The sequence below is a fragment of the Mercenaria mercenaria genome, chromosome 15 (assembly GCF_021730395.1).
Source record: "Mercenaria mercenaria strain notata chromosome 15, MADL_Memer_1, whole genome shotgun sequence".
Classification (NCBI taxonomy): domain Eukaryota; kingdom Metazoa; phylum Mollusca; class Bivalvia; order Venerida; family Veneridae; genus Mercenaria; species Mercenaria mercenaria.
The window spans coordinates 38,254,646-38,278,622 of record NC_069375.1 but is presented as its reverse complement, the minus strand read 5'-3'; the positions used below and the strand labels follow the sequence as shown (position 1 = coordinate 38,278,622).

At 35.1% G+C, this 23,977-nt stretch overlaps 1 protein-coding gene across 1 annotated transcript; it reads left to right on the top strand.

The window, feature by feature from the left end:
• The first annotated feature begins 5,103 nt into the window (after positions 1-5,103).
• LOC123551578 (uncharacterized) lies at positions 5,104-8,127 on the top strand. The gene is made up of 3 exons (XM_045340623.2): positions 5,104-5,217; positions 5,657-5,829; positions 7,782-8,127. Exons 1-3 carry the CDS (start codon positions 5,167-5,169, stop codon positions 8,062-8,064), a joined length of 507 nt encoding a protein of 168 aa, XP_045196558.2. The 5' UTR covers positions 5,104-5,166; the 3' UTR covers positions 8,065-8,127.
• The last annotated feature ends 15,850 nt before the right edge of the window (positions 8,128-23,977 follow it).

Sequence of the window (23,977 nt, the reverse complement as noted above, 5' to 3'; positions counted from 1 at the left end):
TTCAAGTTGAACTTTACATTATGTTGACAAACCACAATTACCTTTGAAACATTTCTAGGACATGAATTTTGAAACATTTATGAACTTTGTCGGAAAACTATAAACTTGCAAAATTTGTGAGAACTTATTTTAACACTTTTGAAATTTGTGAGTTATGATAAATGTTTTAATACTAGATTTTACATTTATTAAAGAATAGATGGAGCATCAGAAATTTCAGTTGATCAGAAAACTGTAACTTTGAAAAATTGGGAAATTTTAACATGATTTGAACTGATTGATTATTATAAAGAAATTGATTTTCAATTTATTAAAGAATAGATGGAATGTAGTGTTTACATATACTTGTGACGTAGGTGCTATATCATGTTACACTGCCTGCATGCTGTTTAGCCTCTTTGATACCTTTTAGTAGTTGCCTATCTCTCGTAGTAATAAAAGTATAAAAACAATATAGTGTTGCTCTATGAGTTTTAATTAATAAATGACATATTAAGACATTGGCTATGAGCCTGTACAGAGCACATTAAAACATTACATCATGGACACGGATAATGTCGTATTATCCATAGACAGGTTTTCAATGCTGTTCAATTATTGTGCGCATATTGCCTCGAGCAAAGATTTGCATACAAAATAGGGTATATTTTTGCATAAGTTGAAATATATGCACCTTGATAGAACATTATAAAACGTTTTTAAAACGTTTCAACGATGTCACTAAAATAATTAAAAGTCTAATAAATCAGTTTTACAAGAACTGAAAAAAAATAATCATCGTCATATTTTCCAAAAATTATATAATCATATTCGGTTTTAAATGTCAAAACTGAAAACAAATTGACACTATAACCCTGCTTAAACGTAAGAAAGATGCCATATATAAACTATTTCTTCAACCCTTTTGTTTAATAGTTGACTGATAACCTATCCCAAAAGGGGATATGGAAGGTTGACAAAAATGTCGCCCCTTATTCGTTAGAGAAAGGGCATCGATCCTGTAATGCGTGTATGTGGTCGCATGGTCACATTTTTTTACAACGGTGTCTCTTTTTAGTGTGGTGAGAAATGTTCAGCGGGAAGGACTCTTAAGTGTGCTGGGGTTACAATTTCTCAGTGATCATTGCTAATGATCAGTGTGGAGTGATCACAGCTCTGAGTACTTTTCACAGAACATTGATCATCTAGTAGTGTTCACGGCACGATGAGTTCTACTTTCTGGGTAGTGTTCACGGTACTGTACTGTGAGTATTGCTCACTGGGTAGTGTTTTCTTGGCACTGTGAGTACCGCTCACTGAGTAACGTTCACGGCACCGTGAGTACTGCTCATTGAGTAGTGTTCATGGCACTGTGAGTACTGTTCACTGAGTAGTGTTCACATTACCGTGAGTACTGCTCACTGAGTAGTATTCACGTACTGCGAGTACTGCTCACTGAGCAGCCTTCACTGTACTGTGAGTACTGCTCACTGAGTAGTGTTCACAGTACTATGAGTACTGTTCACCGAGAATGAACTTAAAATACTTTTGAATCTGAAAATTGTCCTGAAATCATATGCTAAATATATACGTTTATCTATCCGATATTTGATTTTTATGATTTTTGACATTTTGACTTTTAATCTGCATAATAATTATAGGCAATTTATGTTAAGAAGATACTCATAAAATCTGACATATCGTAGTAAAATATTAAACAGAAAAATAATTAAAATTTATATGAAAATGCAAACATGATGATGTGTTTAAACATTGTAGTCATCATTACTTTTGTGGTGGCCATCTTTGATTTCTCAGATCGCCACCATTTATGCCAACTTATGCCGGCAACCTGATAAACTTCAGACCTTTACGGACATTTTGGTATATAACTTGCCTTATTAAAAATTGGGTCCGGTCCTGGCCTAATTGTCGCCCTACCAAGAGACGGCACATAAGGCAAAAAATCAATACCGACAAGAGTTGTGGTTCTCGTATATTTTACGCTCAAAGTTGGGGATGAAAACCCCTCACCTTTAAAGGGACAAAATTTTTTTTGCCGAAAATATTTATCTAAGACCCCTAAAACACGCACAGAATTCACCATTTATGTTTATGTAGGATGTTTGAAAAATATCTAGGTGGATGACCCACGTGCCATCCTCACATTTATGCTTCGTTTTACAGAATTCAACATTTTCGTGCTTTGAAAGCTCTCGGTGGACTATCCCTCCGACAACGCTAGCACAATAAAACAACAAAACAACACAATGTTATTGCATAGGAAGTGTCGTTTGAGGCCCCTTTCACACCCTCAGGAATCTACATTTTGGTTGTTTTATACGAAAACTATATCTCGGGAGGGGAACTCCGAACCCCATTCCCCACCATTTTTATAGGAGACATTCCCTCCTTTTATCTCTCTCTTTTGTGCGTAATGTAAAAATGAGTACAGCCCCTTATGTAGAAAACATTCCATGATCCTTAACACATCATATGTACCCTTGCAACGCATTTTGTCGCTACCAAAACTCGGCCGAGGGTAGATTTCGCGTACAGGTATCTTATTCCGAAATTTCATATCTTAAAAAAAGGAATATTTATTAGCTGTATAGCATCTTTGTCAACAAGACATAAGTAGGAGTACGAGTGAAACAGTAATGTGTGTTAGTTTGAAATAGTACATACATAACAAATGTTTAACTACTATATAATTACAGTTCTGCACTCTTGATTTAGCAGTAAAATGCCACCGTTCCACCTACGGGTTGTGTCCCACCTCCTATACTGTCCCCTACCACATATATTCTGCGATAATTGACGCGTGCGGACCGGCATGACGCCAAATTGCAGCAGGACGTCCGCTTCATTACCACGTTTACTATATACTTTTTATATATTATTACATCAAAAGCTGATTTTCTAACCTTTTGCTTTTTGTACTTGACAATTGTTAAAGTTTAGAAGCTATAATTTGGGTAAAACTGCTTCTTCCGTGAAAAATTAATCAAAGAGGTTTGTTAACAGTATTAGCTGAGAAAAAATCCAGACCAATCAGAGTTTATCAGTTCAGAGTCTTTTATGAAATGATTCTGATTATAGTTCTTCGATTTCACACATTTGTAATTGTCAGTGTTAAACTATCCTTTAACCATTTTTTCTTTTACAGAAAAATACAAGGGGAAAAAAGAGAAAAAGTTGTAATCGGGAATTGTACACGGCTGAAACAGTCTACTTTCAGGGCTTCGAAGAAGAAGCGGTGTCAACGATTCTGGTATGTTCGTTTGATATTGAATATTCTTGATAAGTTTTTATATTTTTATAAAACAATGAATTCCTTTGTTTAGAACAGATATTACAGTCTGGTAATATGTAACAGTCGGTGTCAGACCTTAGTCTACATACATTTCAAATTAACAAAAGCAAAAGTTTCGGCGGCTAGAGTTCTAAGTGCTTTATGCTTTCTTATATTAATAATACTGTGTTTTTCTAGGTTTTGACTATGATCTACTCAGACTTAAATGCACTAAAAAAAATAAATATCTTGCGATATTTTAAACAATGCGCTTCTAACCATGAAATGAATTGTTTTCTGGTATCTTGTCCAACATTGAAAACATTAAGTTAGCTATTTATCAGTAAGACTTGGATTCATAAACAAGTGGAAATAGGATGTAAACACTGATTAGGCAATTGTGCAAGCTGACGGCTCACATGATTTACCTGGAAAACAGGATGTTCTGGACAAAACCTGTCTCTTCCATCAAATCTTGTTTACAATATTTGGTTTTAGTCACGTAGGCTACTAAAATTTCGAAATAATGTAACATTACATTTTATCAATTATTTCAAATACAGAAGCATATTGGGGACATACAGTAAAATTAATGAAAGCTACTCAACACTCGTGTCTAATATTTATTTATTTAAAAGTTCCTCAGATTTCATTCGACCTCGTACCCTTAATCAAAAGGACACAAACTCCTATTTTAACACTTCCCGATTTCGTTTCATTTGAAACAAAGAAGACTGAAAATTGTGTGTTATTTTGCAACAATTCGATGTTTATACGTCACAATTATTTAAGAAATAATATATCCCAACCAGTGATCTGTCATTGAATAAAATCATTGTCTTGAGTTTAGATGCAAAGGAATAATATCAAAAATTTCAAAGATATCTGTGGTGGACTCCCGAAACCCCTAACCTTTAAAAAGAAAAAATCTTTTCCGCCCGAAATATTAATCTAAGACCCCTAAAACACGCATGGAATTCACCATTTATGTTTATGTGCATGGGATGTTTTAAAAGATATCTTTGTGGAGGACCCACGTGCCATTCTCACATTTATACTTCGTTTTACAGAATTCAGCATTTTCGTGCTTTAAAAAATCTCGGTAAACTATCCCTCCGACAACACTAGCACATTAAAACAACAAAACATTAAATGTTATTACATAGGAAGTGTCGTTTGAGGCCGCTTTCACACGCTCAGGAATCTACATTTTGGTTGTTTTATACGAAAACTATATCTCGGGAGGGGAACTCCGAACCGCATTCCCCACCATTTTTATAGGAGACATTCCCTCCTTTAATCTCTCTCTTTTGTGCGTAATGTAAAAATGAGTACAGCCCCTTATGTAGAAAACATTCCATGATCCTTAACACATCATATGTACCCTTGTAACGCATTTTGTCGCTACCAAAACTCGGCCGAGGGTAGATTTCGCGTACAGGTATCTTATTCCGAAATTTCATATCTTAAAAAAAGGAATATTTATTAGCTGTATAGCATCTTTGTCAACAAGACATAAGTAGGAGTACGAGTGAAACACCCCCACCATTTTTTTAGGAGACATTCCCTCCTTTTATCTCTCTATTTTGGGCGTAATGTAAAAATGATCACAGCCCCTGATGTAGAAAAAAAATTACCAAAATACGTTCCATTCCATGATCTTTAACACATCATATGTACCCTTGCAACGCATTTTGCCGCTACCAAAACTCGGCCGAATTTTGGTAGTGACTACCAAAATGCGTTGCTATCATTTCGAGATGTAACAATGCACATATAATTATTTTATACAATTGAAAGAATGGTTCTTATTGTCTTCCGTAAAAAGTCATGTAAAGTATATATATCATCGCCCTCTGATCGGTAATTATAATGCGTATCTACGTAAGACAATGAAGTACTACTATCATACAGCTTTCCTACTGTTCGTCTGCTGCGTTCAGGTAGTCATTTGTATTTTACATTCATTTATTTTATAACATTTTGAACAAGAATTTTGTTTTAATTGTGAGCGAACTGAAAACAATAATTAAAAAGCAACTTGGCGAAACATATCTTCAATGCGAAACATGTCAATGAACTGAATTATTTTCTTACATTTCTTTGTTTTTGTAGAATGGGTTTAACATTTTCGTGACAATTGTATAAATGAAAGACATGTTAATTGGATTCTAACCTCTGGATATTTTAAAATTATGATACTTGGTAGGACGCTTCGCCTCTTAAATGATTAAATCGTTTTTTCCACGATCCGTAGAGGCTCACCGCGACAATTGATTATTCAATTGATTAAATCTTCAAAATTCAGTATATTGCCTGCATCTTGATACCTTCAATGCAGTACTGACTCTACGAATGATTATTTTAATTGAAATATTTCAGGTTGCTCTTTGTCTAAGAGCACATGATATTGTAGCTGAGGCAAATAAACACATAGACTGGACAAAATGGGCAAAATCCAGTTCGTATAGTTCCAGATTCGGGCCCGGTACAAACAAATGCAACCTTTTTGTCTATGATGTTCTAAAGGCTGTCGGTGCAGATCCACCTTCAAGGTAAGTACTTACGAATGTACATCACTCTTCTACGCTGGCACCAGTTTGTGTATACATAAAACGGCGTACAAAAATTGACCTGATTTTAGCATATGCAGGAACTGAATGTTATATTAGGGTGTATTTAAAGCAAAATTTTCTAAATATCATTCCCACGAAAAATGTTATAATACAGATAATGGGTCAGAAGCTATTCTGAATGCAATGTTACACTTTTAATTCCACAATCCATTCAGCCAAAAGCTAAATTAAACCAAATGATTAATAAATTCCGACACTTTCAATTCTGCCTTTCATTTGATCTGGTGTGTAGAGCATTTTCTTTACTAAGTCGTTGCAGACACAGGTGGAAGTAACGTACCTAGGATACAGTATGGGTCCATGAGTCATTTACCCTTAAATATATTATAATGATAATGTTTTCTGAGAAAAAAAATGCCAAAAAGTAATTTTGAGAATTTATTGCCCGTGTGACAATGAGCAATTAAATCAGCATTTTTACATGTAGACATTTGCTTCCATGTCCACAATTTTTAATAGTATTTCCTTGTCAATGATTGGCCGTCCTTTTGGGCAAGTGAATAATCTTTTAGAAACATTTTATTTCAAAGCCCAGTTTCAAACCGTTTACGCGCAACAAGCGAGCAACGGCGGTATGTATCTTCCTATCCGAATAAATCTCACACATTCTCCGCATCAAAGTTTTCCAAAACCGTGTCAGTTAGAAATAACATTACAAGCGGTCAGAAAACGCTAAATGCAAACTATCAAGACTGAAAACTAGGATTTAATCCTACCTAGTTACTTACACGTTTGCTGTTTAATTTTGATTCGTAAATTATCTTCGCCTAATTTGCATGCAACACAAGACCCAACAGAGCAGCTCTTTAATTTCATGGCAAAAGTTCAATTGTTTTTGCTTGCAAATATAGATTTACAACTGTTATAGCGTCGGTCTACGGATCGCGGGGTCGCGAGTTCGATCCTCGGGCGGGGTGCGTGTTCTCCGTGACTATTTGATAAACGACATTGTGTCTGAAATCATTAGTCCTCCACCTCTGATTCATGTGGGGAAGTTGGCAGTTTCTTGCGGAGAACAGGTTTGTACTGGTACAGAATCCAGGAACACTGGTTAGGTTAACTGCCCGCCGTTACATGACTGGAATACTGTTGAAAAACGGCGTTAAACCCAAAACAAAACAAACAAACTGTTATAACGAAAAGTTTTTTGAATAATGTTCAAATATTCTTAAATTTTAGGGAACTATTAGTTTTCTATTTTCTGTTGGCGTATAAGTTGTCATGAGCAGATTGATTAAAATATTCGCTATTTTATATCATAAATGATTTATGTGTCTAAAATCTATGCAATCTGTCATATATGTTACTTCTATTATTAAAGCCAAGAGACATTATTATAATATATGAGCCGTGCCATGAGAAAACCAACATAGTGGGTGTGCGACCAGCATGGATCCAGACCAGCCTGCGCATCCGCGCAGTCTGGTCAGGATCCATGCTGTTCGCTAACAGTTTCTCCAATTCCAGTAGGCTTTAAAAGCGAACAGCATGGATCCTGACCAGACTGCGCGGATGCGCAGGCTGGTCTGGATCCATGCTGGTCGCAAACCCACTATGTTGGTTTTCTCATGGCACGGCTCATATAAAGTTTGAATGTGAACTAGTATTCAGTCAATGAAGTTGCATTGTATTTCTTCCTCTTTTTTTGTATTCGCAAGATATATCAGTTACTTTTCTTTGAAAGTTTGTGACAATATATTTCAGTTCACCATTATCATCCATGTTAGTAATCTATATTATAAGACGAATTCTCACAAGCGTAATTAAAAAAGGTATAAGTACAAATGCTATGGAAAACTTTTCTGGCAAATGCGTAGGCATAGGAAATGCGCTCAAACGATAAAATTAACACATACATTTACCCATTGCAGACATTGGTATATCTACAGTCCCATCAGTGCGGCAGAATGGGGAAACCCAAGTTCATCCGCTCTCGGAGGTAAACGCTGTTGGAACGTATGCACGGGAGGCCAACAGAATGGTGACGTAATCAGCGACACAGTACATGTTGGTATCGTAACTGGCTATCATTTGACAACAAGTGCAGCAACATACAAAGTTGAGCGGGGCAACTGGGGGTACCGATCCAGTGGTGAATTTGGTTCTTCAGACTCAATTACAGGTTGTTGGCGCTATGACTACAATGGTTGCTAGCTACATTTATGAAATTCAAAGTACTGTTATGTATTTGCCTGCATAAAGACAAAAACTGTCGAATTCGTACTTGGTTGTTTATCTTATTATTGGCAACGGAGGGTCTACGTCTTGTCCGGGAAATTATAATTGGGGAGATAGGCCTATATTATTTACCAAATAATCATAAAAAAATAAAGTAAGAGTAGACTTTAAGAAATGAACGACAAGAAAACTAAGACCTAAAAAATTCTTTGTTTCCGGTAACATGCTCAAAACAACTTGGGTAAGTAGGTCGGAAAATTTTTTTCTTTTTGGATTTTTTTTTATTAAGGGAGTCTTTTCGGAAAATATTTTTTGTGTCAAAAAATGAATACAAATAGGGGAGTTATGCTTTTAGAGCATCAGTAAGTTGATTTCTAACATCACTGACCATATTTAAAGCATAAAAAACTATTCTCCAAGGCCATAAAAACATTTAGGATCGGGCCAAAAGTTTAGGGTAGGTCGGGATACCGGAAACAAGCATTTTTTTACGCCTAATTCACTATGTTTATTCACGCATCTCGATATGGATCATTCAGACGTTTGTTAATGAATATTTACCCAATGCAGTTTGACATCTGTCACACGTTGCATGTGTTTCATTGCGAATACTAAGTACTGAAGTGTACCAGAGGAGGTTAAAACCGCCCAAAATGTACCAAAAAATTGTTTTTTTCATTGTATATAAAACTGAAGACGGTTAACGTCTATGGAACTTGTTATTGGGTATCTGCAGTGGAATTCATTTCGTAAAAAAAATACATACACTAATCGAAACTTCTGAAACCCAGGAAAGACTTCGTTTTGCATAATATTTTATTTCGTGAAAATGTCTTTCCGAAGAACCTCTCCAACGAAAAGAATACCAAGCCCACTTTCTAAAGCATAATCCTCTTCAGCCAGGATAACCTTGTCTGTAGTGGCAAATCAATGAAAAGAAACTAGCGTCGCTCTGTATATAATATTATGTTCAAATACAATATAGAACGACCATACTCTCCCCGAAAAGACTACCAATGCGTAATACCACGTTTTCCCTGCAAGTATTGGACCTCCAGAAGCATTTAAATTCAATGGAAAGGAAATATCGTCGCTTTATCTAAAACGCCCCTGCGTAACACCACAAAAGGTATTTTGCTCTCTAGCAGCATTTGAATTTAATGGAAATAAAATACAATGTTACTGAAACAATGTATTGTCGCTTTACATAAAACGTTTTATAGACTCAAAATAAGTATGGTATTACGAGGATACACAGCAGTAATGGGTTATTACTGCTGTGTACGAGTCAAACTTAATTCAGTATTGTACTCAACACTGTTAAATTTACCTCTTTATTTCACACAATAAAAAAAGATAGACGGAAAACAAAATTCAAGCATTTTAAGTAACAAACAATACCAAATTATACGTTCTTCTCTGATAATACGTATGCTAATTTTCCAACCTTTTCTCCAATCGGAAACAACTAACACAATCATCGGACAGGAAACGTTTCAACTAAGAAATTGAGTGCTTACGCTTATAGTACGGGGTCCATAAACGTCTAAACTTTTTTCATAGGTATCCAGATTGTTCGGCAGGACCAACTCTTTCAAAATGAAAAATGTTCCCATGAAAAAAACTCTTTAGAACTATATATGATTTCACTGTTTCCTTGGCAACCGTTCATAATTGGAAAGGACGACCATATAGATGATAATCAGTCATATCTTGGTTAGTTTTGGTATCAAAATGGAGCTGAGGCATTAGCCTTTTGATAGCAGTATTTTTATGTTAATTAACTAATTTGTATATTCATGAATATTAATGAGAATGTTATAAAATGACAAAAGTTTGTTAGAAAATAACAATTTCTATGTTTTAAATCAATTTAAATGTACCAGACAGTTTTGATCTAGTCTTAAAGTCTCTCAGTGTTTTCTAAAATAGTATTTTGTTACTCAAGACTAGGTATGTTCAGCTAATTTGCATCAAAAGTGAACCAGTGCCACAAAAAACTAATAAAACTCTGAGACCACTAAAACTGAATAAAATTATATAATTAATTGTTATCAATGAAATAACAATTTATATCAGATCTATATTGTTCGCAGACAAAGAGTAAACACTTAATTGAAGGGGTACTAATAATATAACACACATTACACATGTTACGTTACCTTTTCAACAACCTTGTTTTATTGCATCGATTATTTAGAAAATAGTCTAGAAACATAATTAATATTATAGTGTTTGTACTATAAGAATACAATATGCTGTTTTACTTGACAGCGAGATTTGTTTCCGTAACACATTCGTTATTTCAAATCATGATCTGCACAGGTTTTGAGACTGGACACCGAAATCTTCCGTTACATCGAGTTGTTACAGGCCCCTGAGAATATACACATGGGATTGCAGACCAGTTTCTTAACTCAGTCTTGAAATCAATCACTGGAGAGCTTGTATTCTGAGATTTATCTGAACTGTCAATTTTAATAACTGGAAGCCGCTTGAGATCTTTAGTCAACGGTTCTTGAATATCCTCTCGTCCGAGAGAGAGAGAGAGAGAGAGACAGAGAGAGAGAGACAGAGACAGAGACTATGACAATTTCTTGTAATTACCTTATTGGGAAATGTAGGCAGCAGTTGAAAAGATTTTCAAAATGCAATCAGTGATGCAGTTTCGTCGGAACAACTAAACTGAACAAATTCATTTCAGAAGCCACCAACGCACCCAAAACAAATAAAAGTGCTCAAAAATAAAAACAACATGAACAACTAATATTTATTAAAATTAAGTTTACTAGGCCAATAATTTTGTAAACTCGTTTTATCAAGGGCATATGCATTCCTTTTTGATAGGCCAAGATAGCCTTATTGTCTGTAAATGCTTTTCCGGATTATTTTAGATTCATCTAACTGATCTATTTCTCTTCTTTATTTTCTCCAGTGTTAGGTAAATATTCATTTAGCTGTTGTCATCTCAACGGTAATTCTAAAAATATAACAATTTCAAACATGTCAATACTCAAAACTGTTGATTTTACTTTTTACACTTTTTAGTGGTCAATTGTTAAAATTATTCAGCCTGCTATTTGTTGAATATGTGACATGCAAGAAAAAAATTCTATCAAAGACTGTAGGTGCGCATGGAAATATCAGGCTCTCGGGTAACTATTTACGCGGTACCTCGGCAGATCCTCTTTATCGCCTAAACAGTTATCCGAGAGCCTGAAATTCCCATCTGCACCTACAACCAGGGAAAGAATCTTATATTATCGACGCATCTCAGATACATCTGGATTCTACCCGAAAGGTGGTCAATAGGTAATAGTAATCTGGGAGGAAATAAGGAGTCAGTGGTTGATTCTGTTCAGTTTTCAACCGTCAGATTACAGCATTTATAATGATATATATAATAGTTAAGACTACTCGTCGGGGCCTCGCATTTTATTATTTTATTCAGCTCGTTCAGTAAATTCAGTATGAAAAGACACTCATGTAATATCCTCTCTGTATATGATAATTAAGTGTAAAACAAATATTTTATTTTATCCATCCTCCTTAGATATAAACAAAACATCCCCTACCATCCTAAAAAGTATCGAACCAGCATCACCCAACTGAAAAATGATATGTGCCTACCTATAGAGAAAAAGTCTCTTTAATGTTAAACTACGCTTTATTGCTTTAAATTAAACTGGCACATCTTTTTTTTTTTGTAATTGTCAAACCGATAACAGAATACAAAGCTGTATTTTATGAGCAGTCATATTTGAATCGACTGTTAGTAATCTTTTGTCTTTTCAATAAGTGTAAATGACTCCAGTATTTTAACGAATTCAAACAATTTCAATGATGAAAATAAACAAACGAGTGAAAATTGACAGAAGAGGTTATTCTTATCCGGTAAGGGAATATTTCGAGAGGTTGAAGCCAGAAGGTCGTAGTTACTTATCTATAAAGGAGGCACTTACTACTTTCCTGTACCACCTACTAGAATTTTTATCATATTAAAGGGAAGTAATTCCGATGAATTATAAGACAGGTGAAAGTTAACAAAATTTTGGCACCACGTAATCCAGCTAACCCAGTTTCTCATCTAGCCTACAGCATAACCATAATCTGTAATCATACAGTTGTATCTAATGTCCTCGGGCTACTATCACCTTGCCAGGACCATTATCATTCCAAATGCACTGCGCTCATGAAAATGAATTAAAACCGTAGCTATCATATACATGTATATGCTATCACATACCCTGACGAAGAGTCAGAGAAGTTAGGTTCCTGTGACTTTGACCTTTGAATTATGGTGAGACTAGATCTAGTTGTCTAGTTATGGTTTTTGGTTATGCCAAGTTATTTGAATATCAACGCATGTATAAACAGTTAATGATGTCTAATTGTGACTCTAATTTTTGAGCTAAGGCTCTCAGTCTTGCAGGTGACACATTTTTTTTATCGGGAATGTATGTGTCAAGTTACCTGACCTTCCACTACCGGTCAATCTCGTCGGGTCGATTTTACGATAGGAAATTTGTTGAAAAAATAACGCAAAAGACTGAGGCCTTCGAATATCTTTTTTTCACCTTGCTTTCTGTGCGGGCAATTTTCAAATGCATTGACAAGCTGAAAACCAGTTAACCACATGGACTCTCTTTCTAAATGAAAAAAAATGTTTCCATTTTGTGTAATTGGTCGATGGTATACCAGTATATACTTTTCAGTCTCCTTTATGTTGAAATTACCAAAATAACCGAGCCGCTGACCAAATGAACTAAAACTAACCTTCTGTTGAACTTTCTGTTGATTTCGAGGAAGATTTCGAAGATTTCGAAGATTTTGAGGAAGAAACATTATGATCTGAAATATATAGAATTACTTCTGGCTCCGTATTCGTTGATGTTTCTTTTTGATCTCAGAATTAGGAGCACGATATAAACCGTAAATTTATTTATGTAAGAAACAAGTTTACATCATTGTCATGCGAGTAGTTGCAAACAATTAGGCCCTATGGTAGCAGTTGGTAGTTTCCAGCCACAGATTCGAATTGGCCAGGGTCAAAATCTGTCATTAGAGATAAAACCTTGAAGTGAAGGCAGTTTTGATGTTTGAAATATTTGTTGATGTGAGTTTGTGATTAACAAGTTTAAGAATGGTATGTTGCAGAAATTCTGGCAGATGCGAATGTAAGCTTGATGGCATCATTTTCATATAACTGCTTGAAATGCATATATGCCACTATCAGCATTGAGCGTCTCGTGAACTGTCAAATGTCATATAGGCCTCACACAGTTGAAAATAGTGAAAAAAGTAATCGGTTGACAGGTATTTTTGTCCAGCTCTGCAAGTAATACTTGAAACTGAGTACAGAATGCAAGTGGCCATTTGTCTCTATCCATTCCCCTAACATTTTAAGGCCAGTTGGAGATATGGCTAATTTGGGCTGAAATGTCATGTATTTTCGCGGGCTGAAATTATCTTTCAGGTGGCTTGTGGATTTAAAAATCTATGCTTTGTATGAAGTTTACTATGTATTTTATTTCTTCTTCAAGTAAGATGTAAACGGGTATCTTTTTATTTTCAGGTCTGCATCTCGTAAGATATCGGAAGCCGTCTGACTTGGCCACATCGCTCGGAAGTCCGAAGTACTAGAAAAAACCGCCATCTGCTACCTATACATTAATCGTTGTTAAATTTGAATGCATAGCAATGTAAGTATGCTGGCTGCAGGCGATTGAATGTTACATTCCTATAAAGTTTCAATACAATAAAAAAATACGTTGATTTACAAAAAGTTGATCTATGACATTGCTTCTGGAATTGATCAGGTCGGATATCCGGGCACTTCAACGATTACGTTGCGTAGCAACAAGAGCGAGGTGAAAGTAGACGCCGTTTTGTAAAGAGAAAGCATTGTGTGTATCACGGTTGTTCATTGTTTTTATTAATTTAAAGTGATTGAATGGAAAAATAAAAAGATGCCAAAAACTTATAGCGTTGAAGAATGCATCAATAATCATTTGAGAGAGAGAAACCTTTCGTTCTTTAAGTTCCCTGACGTGAAATTGAACAATGTTCGCATGCGGCAGACAAAATCCTGACGGCTCTGAATGGATACAAACTGCAAAGTGTGTTTACATTTATAGTCAGCACTTTGTGGCTGGTCCGTAGTTTGTATTATAGGCCCTAAATTTATTTAATCCATGCCGTAATAATCGCGAGAAATCCGATCCCCTTTCAGTCTCAGGGCGTGAAAATAAATTGTACGTGCAAGTGGATCTGTCTCCATTACAGTACAGTCGTTTTGTAGATGGCCTCCAACAATAACACTTCAATTAATTTTTTTGTCGTAAACCGTTTTGTTTATTATATATATTTTTTTTACTTTTACTTTTACTTTCATTTTTGGCAAAATTATTTCTAAACACTCCCTGTTAACTCTGGCCTAATCTGGACTGTTGAAATGTGTTACAAGATAATAATTGTAAACGGTTGACATTAACTTTTATTTTATCAACACCTTCAATGTAGGATTTAATTAGCAGATGTCATAATAATTAACACCTACGATCAACCTGGAAAATGTGTGATGAATAATGGAGAAAGTATTATTTCAATAACTTCTCCAGCAACATTTTATATGATAAAACAACACAATTATGTAAATAAATTTTCTTTATTATAAGTTCATTTTTTTTTTTTATCAATGTGATAATGTGCTTCCGAGGGATCTACTTTTCAGATTATATTAGACAGTCGCAGCAATACGTAGCATGCTAGCCTATATTATAAAATAAATGCATGTAAACCACATTTTTGTATCAGTGCTATATCATCCAATTTACACATGCAGATCCAGTTATAATAAGGCGATTTTATATTTTTATTCATACAAAAATTACAATTTGTAATTCTCAGTGATCTTCATGTGAGAATAAAATTGCTCAGTATTTTACAACTAATTCAATACTGCTCATTTCTTTTTAAATATTTTAAATTAATTTCATACTTGTTAGCTTAGAAAATAATGCGTTTGGTATATAGTTCATCAGTTATTACTTATTTACTGTTATCAGTGTAGATCTTATGCAATGCCATAAATTGCCAAAATCATAAATCACAGGGATCACAAGCAGTTAGTATGTGGTAGGTTGGTAAAAGCCAGTTCTGACCAGTTTTGACCAGATCCTGGATGCCCATCACTAATCAAAGAGACTGATTTCCTGTTCCTAATCCTTTGATGTACACTATGCCTCCAGGGACTTATGTTAATTGGAAGAGTGACAGGTGGATGCACATTTTTGTTATTTGCATAACAGTATACCTTAAAGAGATTAATGACACCATAGTAATAAACCCACTAATTACATAAAACAGAAATTATATAATCCATTCATTGCTTTATGTAAAATATTGAGTTCCAAAATATTTCATTCAAATAGTCCTGGTCAATCTAACTTTTTTCAAGAGGCAATATTTTAGAATAGCGTTATATACAAAAAAAAAATATGTCAAATTCATTTCTATAATTTTCACACTATATGTTTATTAACATGTATAGATATAACTTACATAGTATTCAAATGGAATCTTGACATCCGTCGAAGGGCCGAAGAACTGGAAGTATGTAACGATATCTATTTTGACACGCTAATAAATCGATAATTTCCAGTAAAATTAGAAAAAAAACTTTAAATGAATCTGTTATAAATGGACAGGGAATGAAGAAAACCAAATAAAACTGCTTTGTGATCAATTTTATTGAAAAACAACATCGCCGAATGGACGAAAAACTGACAATACACAACCGATGTCACTTCTACCAGACCGGTATTGACATGCTAATAAATCAATAATTTCCAGTAAAACTAGAAAAAATTTTCAGGAATATATTATAAATGGACAGGGAATAATAAAAGTTATGAAATAAAAAGGTATTATGATCTACTTTATTGGAAAACAACATCGCGACCCGTACCGCTAGTTTAATCGCTACGGGTTGCTACGTGATACTTTCACCTTGCTGTATCTCGGATTTATCGGTTGCTAGGAAGTGACGTCACGCCGACCTGATCAAATTGCTGAAAGACTACACGAATATTTTCATAGAACCTATACACAAATACTTTCAAAGATAAATGAAGCCTAAGATTTTTCCCTACATATCTGAAAGACTACACGAATATTTTCATAGATAAATAAAGCCTAGGATTTTCCCTTTATATTTGAAGGACTACACAAATATATTCAAAGATAAATGAAGCCTAGGATGCTTTCTCTACCTATCTTAAAGATAATACGAATATTTTTTATAGATAAGTACTGCCTAGGACTTGTCTACATATCTGAAAGACTATATACACTTATGCATTTATAGACACATTGCCTAGATATTTTTACATATCTTACAGATTGCACAAAATTAATGCTGCCATAAACAAATACTGCCTAGGATTTTTCTACATATCTGAAAGAGCACACTTTTCTGTCTAAGGCTCAATAAAGTACCTGATTATACATTTGATTTACAATTACATACAAACGAAATTTTAAAAACAAAAGCATATTGTCTTACCGTGATATAAATTATGAATTTCTGCATCATGGATTCAAACAATATTACTTGAGAGCCTTGAAATGATTATCTGGAATGAAAAATAACACATCACCTTTTCTGCAATGCCGATTAAGCAATTCGATAATTTTGTCAAAATTAGAACTCTTATACTAATATTTGAACACCTGAACGGTGCACATTTTTAAAGAACGAGTTCAGTCATTTATGCTGAATATATGTTTAGTGCTACAAATCTGTAGATGTTTAGTGCACCGTACTGGTCTACGTGTTGCAACAGAAAGTTTTATACACCCAAATGTTTGTCAGAGTCTCTAGTTTCTAGAACTAATATTTATTTAGTTAATCTGGAGGCTGAACACCACTAACTCCGGCTGTTCTTTATTTCATATAAAATCCACTTAGTAATACTTTATAACGGGTTTTCAACATTTTCTAGCAATTCAGATTTTCAGAGACTTGTATTCCCGTAAAGAACTATATCGCTACAATAGAAAAACAAAAAGAAAACGGTTGTTAACTATTTTATAAGAAAACTACAGCTGGTTAAATACAAACAGCTGAATTTACTCATTTCCGCTTCTTTCAATGTCCCTTCCCGAGACATAAAATTCTTACGCTGCCATTTTTACCCGGCATGCGATATAGGAACGCATAGTGGAACGCGGTAGAGTAGTACGAGGAAAGGAAGAAAGATTAACACTATTTAGATTTGGACTACTTGTGACTAGACCTGCGGAGGCTTACATTTGATTTGGTAGTGATCAGCCTGGATGCAAAATTTGAGAAATTCAAGATGGCCGCCAAGATGGCCGCCACAACGCAAACATCTAGAGAATATTCATATTCGTTAATTTCTCTTATCACTATTTTACGACACAGATGGAAATCGAATAAACAAGTTCTAAACGGTTGATTTGAGTCGTAAAAACACAAATTTGTTATTTTGGTAAAACACATTTACGCTCATTTTCGAAACTATATGGGAGAATTATCCCCATTTATTTTTCTCATGAGTGGAAATATTAAAAAAAAAAACTCAAAGAAAATGTGCTTTACTTTATTTAGGTTTATGGTAAAAGTATTTTAGCTTTGCAAACGATGTTACAATATTCAATATATTGACTTTTCTTATGATTTTGTTTTATTTTTAAAATGAATTTAACAGAACATGGTATTTTTTCGTATACATTATGTCTGTCTATCTACAATTAGATAGATAATGTTCTGAAATTACTTCTGTTTGACCAATAATAAATAGTTTGTTATTTGCCATTTAAGACGATTGCAAATGGCTTAGTAATCCATGTTCATTTAGCTATTGTTTCATATTAACTTCAGTTTTCTAGGTGAAGAAGAAAATGGTCTTGCGTTTTGTAGACGGGTGTGCCCAAACTGAAAAAAAGAGAAAAAATTCGAAAATAGCCTAAAACCAACTTTGAGACCCACTCACGTGTACACACGAGTTTTCCCGGAATAGCTTATGCTGCCACCCATAGGCTGTCATCCTCTACAACGGCCACCCGGTTTCAACCCAAACTCGAGGCCCCATAAGGCCCTCCTATTAACTGCTGGAACGATGTTAGGCCACCCCGCCCCACCCCGCTTCACACCTCGCCTCAATTTTGAGAGTAAAATAAAAGTAGATGAAGAAAAATGCCAATTCGAGACAACATTTAGATGTACAATGTATTTATAGGGATTTTTTACACAAAATATCTGATGTCAGTTACATCATTAGTTCTGCTGGCAGTAGTAGCAGTTAACTGCTCTTACTGCTGTACTGCCAACTTCACACACCGATAATAGTTTTGACAACTTTTAGAAATTTGAAATCAAATTCCCACAGAAGTTTACTTCACCGGTTTGATTTTTACCCTCCTGTGGAAGGTCCAGTTGGAGGTGAACACGTTTGTATACGTACAACTTAATACGAAATGAGGGTTTCCTCCCATTTTTTGGTATGTTATAACTTAATGTTTTATCATTATTTTGCTTTTAAAATGATGTTTTTAAAAGAAAACCCCGTTCTTTTATACGGCGAATTTGGTGTTGTTTTTTAAACTCTCTAAGTGGGAGCTCAGTTCTGCGGGAATTGCCACGACGAAAACATCGCTATCAAAAAACATTAGCAAAGCCCCAAGTTCTTCTACCAAAATAGTCTTTGATTTTTCCCTTGTTTGACTGACATTTATTTTATAGTTATTCAATTTTTATATTTGCTTCGGACTGTTAAAAAAGTAAAATCCCGCTTTCTTACATGATATGTATTTTTTTCTGACGGGTTTGACATAGTCTGGCTACCGACAAGATATTTTATTTTTGTTTCTGAAAAAAATAATTCTGTTATATATTCTGACTTCATCAGTCTTGGCCCTGACTATCCCCAGTGTTTTTAAAAGAAAAGGGACATAATTATACAAAATCTGAATTGCCTCAGGAGTTATCTCCTGTAAACCAAACACAGGGTCTGAACACAGACTAGGTTTGACACCGCAGCAGTATATTAGTTGTTATAATATGTAAAGTTCGCTATAGCTGTTTAATTCCATGTTCTGTTTAAAATGATTATAAATTGTATTTTGATATTTTTGGTGTTATTATTTGAAATTTTTGTTCGGTAAGATCATCGCTTGACCAAAGTAGACATAAGGAACACGTATTTGCTATATGGAAAAAGAGCTTTAGCGCCTAGAGACGTGTAAAATTTATTATTGTCTTGCGGTTCAATCTGGTTCGGTAAGTTATAAGACTTTAGTCATTTTAGTTTGAAAACTTGATAATAACATTTTAATTAAAAACATCATTATAGAGGCCTTTTTGATGATACTTAGGTGATAACTGAACTTCGAACATTCATGAAATATCTTCAGATAGAAAACTGCATTTAAAAAAAAAAACGCTCCGATAAAAAGCATAAAAACTAGCTAGATAATTACTTACATTATGTTAACCCTCCGTGCGATCCCTGCCTTTTGACGGACACGTATTCTTTAAAAAATCCGTTTTATTACAATTTAAGCGTTTCACTCCTCAAAATTTGTCTTGCGAATAAACTAATATATTTTATCTTTATGGTGTTTTGATATTTTTCATAAACAAATTAATGAACTGTCAAGCACATCTGGTCATCATTTCATCTCGATGATTTTTTCATGAATCAAATTTCGATTTATAATCAACAACATGTTTTTCTTTTCCTTTTCAACATTTCTTGTATATTGTCCTCATTAGTCATGTTAGTACACGCGTATTCATATAAGATTTACAAAAAGATTCTATCCAACGGAATGATTACTGGGAGCTCAGTTCTGCGGGAATTTCCACGACGAAAACAATCGCTATCAAAACGTAAGCAAAGCCCAAAGTTCGTCTGCCAAAGTAGTCTTTGAGTTTTCCTTGTTTGACTGACACATATCTTTATAGCTATTAATTTTTTTATATATTTTTTCGGAATGTTGAAAAAGTAAAATCCCACATTCTTATTGTATATTGCTTATATCATATGTATTTTTGTTCTGACGGGTTTGACACCGCAGCAGTATATTAGTTGTTATGATATGTAAATGCTTGCGGGGGTTGGTAGGGGGTGGCCTGAAATCGTTCCAGCAGTTAATAGGAGGGCCCTATGAAAACCTGAGTTTGGATTGGGACCAGGTGGCTGTTGTAAAGGGTGACTGTCTATGGGGGGAGCATAGTGGCTACCCAGGGAAAACTCTTCTTTACTCGTGAGCGGGTCTCAAATTTGGTTTCAAGCCATTTTCGGAATTTTTCATTTTTTCAGTTTGGCCCCCCGCCCCCAGCGTCGGCCCTGACCTTGAGTTTTTTTTAACAGAACGGGTGGCAACTATAGAAAAGGTTGCCCTCGGGACAGGCGGCCACCATTCCGGAAAATATTTTGTTTGGGAGGAACCCAGGCCGAGATTGGAGGCGTGGATTAGTCGGGGTTGGCCTAAAATCGTTTCAGCAGTTAATAGGAGGGTCCTATGAGACCCTGAGTTTGGGTTGTTACCATGTGGCCGTTGTAGAGGGTGACAGTCTTTGGGGGTGACAGAATAGTGTCTACCCCGGGAAAACTTTTGTTTACTCGTAAGTCGGTCTCAAAGTTGATTTCAGGCCGTTTTCGGACTTTTTGACTTTCAGAATTCCTACAGCAGTTTACTTCACCGGTTTGATTTTTACCCTACCGTGGGAGGTCCAATTGGAAGTAAACATAATACAAAATGAGGTTGATCCCTGTTCGGATTTTTGTAGAGTAATTGTTCTCCCATTTTTTTATGTTATAACTGAAAGTTTTACCATTATTTTGAAATGAAAACTATTTTTGAAAGAAAATCCCGTAATTTTATACGGCGAATTTGAGGATTTTTTTTAAATAACATTTTACAGATACATATAAAAATGTTAAAGTATAGAGGAGGAATTTTTTCCACATTAGGAATGGTAGTTCAATCCCGCGGGAGCGGTTTCTTTTTCAAAAAGGATGGAAAACGAGATTTTTCTGAAATTTTAATTTTCAACATTTATGGATTATTGTCCTCATTCAAACATGTAAGATTTGTAAAAGATTGTATCCAAAGGAATGATAACACCATCTCTCTGAGTGGGTGCTCATTTCTGCGGAAATTACCACGACGACAACAATTGCTATCAAAACGTAAGCAAAACCCCAAGTTCGTCTACTAAAATAACCTTTGATTTTCCCCATGTTTGACTGACACTTATTTTTCTAGTTATTCATTTTTTATATATTTGCTTCGGACTGTTAAGGTCAAGAAGGCTTAATAGAGCGCCATCTAGCGGAACGTCAAACATTACATATAATAATACAAGCGTATCTTTTTAACTGAGATCAACAGCAACAACAAAAAGAAACCGAGTCTGGCAACACGTTATTACAGCCATCCCCATAATGTTAACTTTCATCTTTAAACCATGGTTAGCAAATAGATGCAATTCCTATTTTAAAATAATTCCAGTCTTGAAACTTCAAATACAACTGACCCTTAGAAAATATGCTCTTCTCTAATATTACTCCCATGCCTCATGTCGGACCGAATGACACGCTGGTTGGAGCGTCCGCCCACCAGTCGAGCGATCATAGGTTTGGTGTCCGGTACGGACTGATACTTTTCAATTGGAAAGAGTTTAGTGCTTTTAAAAATTAAAATGATGCCGAAAACCCATATTAAACAGTGGCTGCACTATTATGATATCAGTATTATTATATAAATTTATTATATACCTATATAAATTCTGTAAAAAAATCGGCTTGTATTTCACAATTAAATATGAACAGACAGACAAAAATTCCGTATTGTACCTTTTAAATTCCGTATTGTACCTTCCGTATTGTATGCTGCCGGACTATTTTCATTAATATGCATGACCCGACACATTTCTATAAATAGCGCACATAAAAACTTCACTAAATTCCATTTAATATCGATAAACATTGAAGATTTCGTTCAAGAACAAAACAAGAATCAAAATGGTAAAAGTATATAATAAAAGGGTCATTATAACAGTAGCTAGATCTGGGACTTTGTATTCGGCTCTCGTGGATTTTGCAAGGTCGGATCACACTCGGCAATTGCGTGCCTCGTGAGATCCGATCGGGCAAAATCCACTCGAGCCGAATACTGCATCCCAACTCAAGCTACTGTTATAATAACCCTATTATATGTAGAACCTAATGGTATGATCAATTTTTCACTTGTATGAACTATGTCATTGGCTATTGTTAATAAAACCAAATTATCGAGTTTTAACTATACTTCTTCGGCCACTCCCCTCTCCCTCCCACACCCACACACACACATTTTCTATGCTGTAACCTTGACCTTTGACCAAATGAACTATGAACAACAGTGGCCATCTAATTACTACAAGCAACCATCCTACGTCGATTGTCACCTTAAGGGTTCTTTCCTTTAATTATTGAGCAGACATCGTTTTCAATTGAGAGGTCAATGTGACCTCAATCTTTGACCTACTGACCTATTAAACAATAGCGGTCATCTACTGACCACAGGCAATTATCCTATGATGTTTAATAACTGTAGGCTAAAGTGTCCTTTAGTCATTGAGCGGAGACTGTTTTCATTCTCGGGGTCTCCGAAAACATTAGGGGTCATCTGGTGACTACAAGCAATGATTCTGTGAAGTTAAAATGCGTTAGACACACAAAAAGTATGTTTTCATACTTTAGGTCCGATGCGAACTTGACCTTTGAGCTACTGACCCCAAAAACAATAGGTTTCATCTACTTGCCACAGGCAATCATCCTATGGAGGTTTAAGACTTTATGCCAAAGCCTGTTTTAATTATTGAGCGGACTAGAGGTCACTGTGACCTTGACCTTTGACCTACTGATCCCCAAAACAATGTTGGTCATTTAACAAGGGAGTCATTTACTGACAACAGGCAATCATGCTATGAAGTTTGACACCTGTAGGTGTTATGTAGTATTGTTGTTTTTGTTTTTAAGTTATTGAACGGAGATTGTTTCCAGTCTTAAGTTCACTGTCACCTTAACCTAACGATCCTTAAAACAACAGGTGCCATCTACTTACCAGAAGTCATCATCTTGTTAAGTTTAGCCATTGTGGAACCAATCATTCTCTAGTTATTTATTGGAAACCAAATGGTTTGCTAAACGATGCAGACGGACCGACTGACAATGATCAAAACAGTATGCCCCATCTTCTTCGAAGGTATAAAGGGTGAGCTATGAGTATAGGTGGATGGCCTATCGTCCAAAATTTATATAAATATCTTCTCATCTGCAACTACTGGTCTAAATTACATCCATCTTTATCTGTATCATCCTGGCAAGGCCTTCCCTCAAGTTTGTTCAAATGCTTTTAGGGGCCGCCAGAGGTTAAAACAGAAATACCTTTAAATGACATAAATTCTCTTGAACCGCTTGATGTTATGACAGTTTTTTACATCAAGAAACAACAGCAGCAACGAGAAACTGTTCACTGGTATAGCTTTCAGAGAGACTGAATGAACTAACAGTATGTATTTGTACTGCAACTAAAACTGGTACATGTAGTTTTTTTTTAAATCTGCATGATATGTTATTGTGAAAGCAGCTCTATTTACACAACAGCCAAGTTACTAGTAATTACATCTGACGGAGATTTTTTAAGACTTAATAATGAAATATTTTATGGAATATTTTACGGTATATCTTTATTAATAAAAATGGCCGAATTAACATTTTCATCATGAGGTCTTGGAAATATACTTCGCTCCTGGTGTAAGAGAGCATAATTGTACCAGACAACCAAAGTAAGCAAAAAAAATTGTAAAAAC

Bases quoted from the DNA above. Each gene is read 5' to 3' on its own strand.
- LOC123551578 (XM_045340623.2), top strand. From the start codon at position 5,167: ATGAAGTACTACTATCATACAGCTTTCCTACTGTTCGTCTGCTGCGTT. The intron at 5,218-5,656 runs GTAGTCATTTGT...GAAATATTTCAG, and splicing joins TGTTCGTCTGCTGCGTTCAG to GTTGCTCTTTGTCTAAGAGC. The intron at 5,830-7,781 runs GTAAGTACTTAC...TACCCATTGCAG, and splicing joins GGTGCAGATCCACCTTCAAG to ACATTGGTATATCTACAGTC.